Raw genomic sequence first — 6,031 nt, 5'->3', positions numbered from 1 at the left:
CACTCTGACGCCTCGGTTATTAATGGTGTGGGGGGGGTGGCTTTTGGATTGTTAGGATTGTCTCTTGCTCTTGTAACTATATTTGATATTCCTCCTAGTTTGTTATCACACTTTCTCTAAATCTTGCCTCACAGTTTGGAAACAATTGGCCCTTACAATAGCTAGAATACTGGTATTTCATGCAATGTACTATGCAATGATTTTTGGAACATTTAGAATACTCGAATAAATAAATCTTGAGCTCTATTATTTATATTAGATTATGATTTAAAGAACTTGGTTTGTCACACACAATGTTAGATTTTATTTCATTATCATCGTCAATCTTCCTCAACATATACAACACCGCCCATAATAATTTTTCACAAGATTTTTTTTTCAACATTATTCAGTTCGCAATAATCATATTGCCCATCCAACTCGATAATTGTTTTGTGAAATAGTCAAAATATTTTCCTTTTTAATAACTAGCTAAAATAATTTGTCATGTACCTTTTTAGTTATTTTTGTTTTACACACAATAACTTTTCTTTTTTTACAAACTCTTACTATTTTATTACAATGGGTGATGTAAGTTATTTTTGTTTTACACATAGAATAACTTTTCTTTTTATACAAACTCTTACTATTTTATTACAATGGATGATGTAAGTTAATTTTGTTTCACACACAATAACTTCTTCTCTTTTACAAACTCTTACTATTTTATTGCAATGGGTGATGTACTATCTTGTCTTGTCTTCTCACTGACTCATAGTATTTGTTTACTAATAATGAATTTCCTTGGCTACAGTTGATAAATAGCTACTTTTGGTTACATTTTTCAAGTCATGGCAATAGCATATGTTTTAGTGTAGTTAACTGGCTATATGACCTTAATTGAAAGCATTTAATATTTCTTTTTTATGTTTATTTCAAAAATTTGTTCACTTATGTTTAAATAATTGTTCATGGTGTTTCTCCTCTTTCTATTCTTTCCACAATGATTTTTAGGTAGATATTAATTTTTTAAAGGTTTGTAGCCTCATGTTTAGATGTTAACAATGCCTTCAAAAATATTCTATAAAAATTCCTCATTTTATTTTTTTTCTCTGAGCACAAGCAATAACAATGGTCTTAACTATTTTTTGTGTAATTGTTTTGGGATTTACCAAGGTGTTTCGATGCATTTTTTTACCATTTTCCCTCTTAACAAATGAAGAATATTGTTGCTTATGTCCTTAAAATATTATGGCCTATATTGCATATTCCTTTCAATATTGTTGATTTTATTTCAAATAAAAAGTTCAAATTTCTTCAAGTTCATACATTATTATAACTATTGTTTATTTATTAGATTTTATTTTGCAATGAAATATGTTTTTTTTTTTTTATGGAGGTCATCCACAAAGATTTTTTAGGTACCCAATACGGGCCTACACATGCCTGAAACCTCTTCGGCTAAGAGCGAAGGACTGAAGAACATCCACACTGCCATATTCGTCTGAAGCACGATCCCAACCTCATCCCTTTTTGATGTCTTTGGACCTTGCATTCAGCAAGACTTGATCCTTGGTGGGCTCTTTGTGAGCCATTCAATTTACTGGCTTGGCCTCTGGAAAAATGTTGAGATGATGAAAGATTAGAATTGGATCTAACCCGAGCATGTCTGCGTAAGACCATGCAAAGTTTATTTGCCTCTCTTTGAAGAAGTAAATGAATGTTCTTCTTTTTTCTGTGTTTAAAGATTGTACGAAATGGATGATCCTTGGTTCCTACTCTATTCCAATGTTGAAATTTTGCTTAACAAACAAATATAATTATTATTATTTTGCACACAACATAACTTGCTTTTTCTATTCAACATTAATTTCCCCAAAAATTTCAACTATGAATATATAATAAAATAAGTATATACAATTATTTTATTATTGTCTATCTTAAAATAAATTTATTTACAATAACTAGTATTGATTTTGTTGCCATAAAATTGTTTGTAAGAAATGCATTGGATCTTATCCACACTATATATTTGCACATTATGTTCTAATTGGATACTTACCAATTGATATTTTTAAATATATATATAATTAATACAAAATTTGACAAATCAATCACTAAAACAATCATCTATTTTTTCACCAAAAGCAAGGGACTCTAGCTCTTGCAGCCCTTGTTGACCTTTTATAACCAATTCATTGTTGTCTAATACTCGTACATCACTCTCAATATAATTAGAATGCTATCAAATAATATTTAAATCCTAATGATTGCCCATGTGTCACTTTCAAAACCGAAGGACGATCACTCAAAAGTACTATTTTTAGAGGCATCTAACTTTTAAATCAATGTGCATCAAGATTCAGATGTCCTTAAGAACTAAAAGTTCTAATTTTATTACTAATAACTTAATTACCAACATTACATAACTGCTCCATAGTTATTTTAACATTAATTCATCTAAATTTCATGGATGCCACTCCCAATCTTCTGGAAATTTCAAAAACAAGACAGTGAAAAAATGAATCTGTACAACATTAGTTCAAAACCCTTCCTTAAGCGCCTCTTACATGATTTAAACCCTAACTTAAGCAACCGTACAACATTATCTGGTTTTAAAACCCTAACCACAGAAACTGCATCACCATATCGTTTGAAAACTCTAAACACACAAATGTTGCATTTCCATGTAACACCATACGCCAAAGGATGGAATCGTTTGCCTCACAAAGGAAAACATTTATTACAACATATAAGATTATAACAATGGACAGCCAAAAACCCTTATATTTTAAAAAGCTACAAAATCTGAGCAAAGTTGCTCGGTAAAGCCCTGCACTCCGGCCATTTGAGCCGGTAGAACTATGGATCTTTATCGCCAACAGTAGAATACTAAAGACAGTTAAGAAGAGAGCAGAGTATGAACGAAAAGAAGATTACGATAGTAAAGAAGAACATAGTATGCAGTACAAAATCCTTACATTCAAAAAAGGTTCAAAATCTGAGCGAAGTTGCTCCGTAAGACCTACATTACGGCAATTTTAGCCCGTGTAAATATGGATCTTTATCGCCAAGAGTAGAATAGTAAAGACGGTGAAGAAAAGCAGCGTATGAACAACAATGGCCTTGCCGCTGGTATGGAAGCTGGCGAACTCCACCGCCTTGGATCTTCCTGGCATCGTAAAAAGCAGCCCCGGCGAAAGCAAAATGAACAGTATGAAGCCTACTACAACAGGAGCCCAATCCGCCATGGCTTTACCGCAACTGCAAATGAAACGAAATGACTAAGATCTGAGAAATAGAAACCAAACGGAAAGAAAAGATGAAGATCTGAGAAATGAAATCCAACGAGCTGGTGAAGAATGGCAAGATTTGAAAGGCGAAAAGGAATTCCAGACGTGCAAAGGAAGCTAATTCACAGCAAGATGCGATTCTCTTTCTCTCCTTTCTTCTGTCGGTGCCTTATTTTTTTCTAGGCGGGCTGAGGGAGGAGCGCAAATTTGGAATATATCCAGACTAGACATTTGTCTGCCATTAACCACAAATTCGGGCCAGCTGTCATCAGATGTAAGGACAGCGCAGTGTGAATGAACTGGATTCATCGTTTATAGAGCCGAAATATTTGTATACAGAACGGCGCAGATGAATTCCAAGGTTAATGGAATGAATCTCCACCTTGTATTGCCTGAGGACTATATGCGGGACAATAAAGGGCCGGGGTTCTATTCATTGCTGTTTGATTCTTTTGCTTTTTTGACCCTTTGTATTTTAAATGTATTATTTATTATTTAGAGTGTGGGCTAGGGTTTTCAATGGCCCATGACCATCCCTTTTTTGACTATCAATTTCTATAGATGCATAGTGAGGGAAAAGTTCAAAAAGAAAGGGAATTGGTATAAATGAGTTGTATATGTATTTTTTTAAAGAAATATATAATTAAACAAGAGCTCTGTCGGAGCATGAGTCCCTCCGTATTGTAAGGAAGGGAATGTATTTTTGGTTTATATTCTATTATTAGTTTATGTTCGATATACAGATAACATATATTGCAAACTTTAGAACCAGTGGCTGATTCAGTGATCTTCATGACAGCTTCATCATTCATGAAGTGTTGAAACAAACTAGACTAGTGCTAAATCAGCATTTAAGTTCTAAGCATATTCTCAAACTCTTCAGACAAAGCAGATTAAAAAAACAGATCAGCTTCTAATTCAAACTCAGTTGAATGTCCAAGAAAATAAATTTTCATCTTAGAACATCAAGATAGCAAACAAAATTTGAAATAAGAAACGACCACATAGCTTAGTATTTAAACATACATAAAAATAACTGATTGAAAACTAGGCAGATAAAACATATAAAGATCTGTCATTAGCATGTTGTATATTATTGATTTGAATTGATGTTCTGAAATAGTTATTATGTGTTCAGCTTTTCTTTATAAAATATATTAATCTGGTAGTTATCAGATCAGCACAATCACCAATGACTTTAAGTAGTTGATGTTTATTTTTACACGTCACAGTCACAGAACTAGTTATGATATGACATCTATCAAATATTAACAAGGTGCAATCAAAGTTCAGGCTTCGTTGTCCATGTGCAATATTTTTTCATAAGTCAAAGCATTAAACTAACATTTAGCTTAATAAAGTAACACTGTGATAACAAAGTAAAAAAAACATTCAACTTCCTGACGCATACAATTTACCATATTGAAGCTCGTGTCAACTAGGAGTTGGATTTGGCATATTCTTTTAAGAGCATAGTAACAGCGATAAAATTATTAAATATCAAATTTGTTTGTTTGTAAGCAAATTCAAGTTTTAGTGTTCTAATAATCTACAGAGGAAGGACGAGTTTGGAAATGAATCTAGAATAAAAATAATATTAATTCAGACTAGTATGACCTAGATTTAATTCTTTGAAGTTTTAAATACAGTTTTTCCTTCCTGGGTTTATCTCATAATTCGTTAAAGTTTTTTATTTTTAAATGTTAGAACTTTTTCAAGACATAGACTGTAGAAGTAAGTCATGACAGGTTTATAAACTATGGATTGTAAGCTTTATAATTGTTGAATTTGGATAGCAAGGATCACCCAGCTTGATAAATGTAGAAAAAAATATTGGACCTGAGAATAAGTAGCAGGTATAGAGACCTGTTTATTGATCAAACTCATCACAATATAAATACAAGAGGAAGAAAGGCAAGAGATGTTCAGTTTTCAATTGAGGGAATTATATATTGCATTAGGGATTTGAAAGTTTTTGAGAATTATGAAGGCCGGACAAAGAAAGAGAGGTTTGAAGCTGACTGAGCATTCAACTGGGGTTGTGGGCTTGGTTTTTCTAACTATTGAAAAAAAGCTTAGAGAACTTAATATCTCTCAAAGTATTTAAACAATGAAATGTGGAAGGAGAACAAAAGTTTAAAACTATTTCTTTTTCTATTTTCAGAAAAATGTTATTCACATCAAGTCATATAGAATTGTGAGCACGTCCTTAGAAATTGGAAATATCTTGGCTAGTCAATAGTCAAAATATGATGGCAAAGGAGGACAACTACATCTTGAAATCCAGAATTTGTAGTAAAGCTTGAAAAACAAGGACAATTCCTTTCTAGACTTGATTAAAAGTAGAGTAAGATTAGATATACTATTCAAGAACCACTGATTGGTAGTACAAGAGAATAGAACAAGTAGAAATAGATGCATCAAAAGTTAAAGAAAGTAAAGCACTATGGAAGCAGGGGAAAAAACTAAGTTCAAATACTGGTTTTCTATAAATAGCAAAATATTATTATGTTTTTCATAACATGTTTTTTGTTTGTGCCTCAAGACAAGAGACAAATTTCTAGTCATGGAACATAGTTTTGTGAAAAGCATGGACACAAGATCTATGTCTTTGAAATGGTAGAGAGCAAAAAATAGTGTGCATCATATAGCTTCAGGTGAGTGGATGAATCGAGACCAATATTGTTCATCATAACATGTGTATATACACCAAAATTTGTTACATCTGTAAGGTCTCCAATGTGTTCAACATGCTGGTG

General features: G+C 32.3%; 1 protein-coding gene across 2 annotated transcripts; it reads right to left on the bottom strand.

The window, feature by feature from the left end:
- Window positions 1–2,697: 2,697 nt before the first annotated feature.
- On the bottom strand, window positions 2,698–3,532 carry LOC149559337 (uncharacterized). Of its 2 annotated transcripts, none has more exons than XM_089833270.1 (2): window positions 3,378–3,532; window positions 2,698–3,243 (listed from the first exon to the last, which is right to left on the bottom strand). In XM_089833270.1, exon 2 carries the CDS (start codon window positions 3,228–3,230, stop codon window positions 3,021–3,023), a length of 210 nt encoding a protein of 69 aa, XP_089689396.1. In that variant the 5' UTR covers window positions 3,231–3,243; window positions 3,378–3,532; the 3' UTR covers window positions 2,698–3,020. The 2 variants fall into 2 exon arrangements, with proteins under 2 accessions (XP_089689396.1, XP_089689397.1); XM_089833271.1 differs by having other exon boundaries at window positions 3,329–3,523.
- Between the last annotated feature and the right edge of the window lie 2,499 nt (window positions 3,533–6,031).

Source organism: Cupressus sempervirens, chromosome 5, assembly GCF_028749045.1.
Source record: "Cupressus sempervirens isolate cs-2001-9-10 chromosome 5, ASM2874904v1, whole genome shotgun sequence".
NCBI lineage: Eukaryota > Viridiplantae > Streptophyta > Pinopsida > Cupressales > Cupressaceae > Cupressus > Cupressus sempervirens.
This window is presented reverse-complemented; position numbering and strand designations above follow the sequence as displayed.

What these genes read in the sequence shown, in the direction of transcription:
- LOC149559337 (XM_089833270.1), bottom strand. Translation starts at nt 3,230, where the DNA reads ATGGCGGATTGGGCTCCTGTTGTAGTAGGCTTCATACTGTTCATTTTG.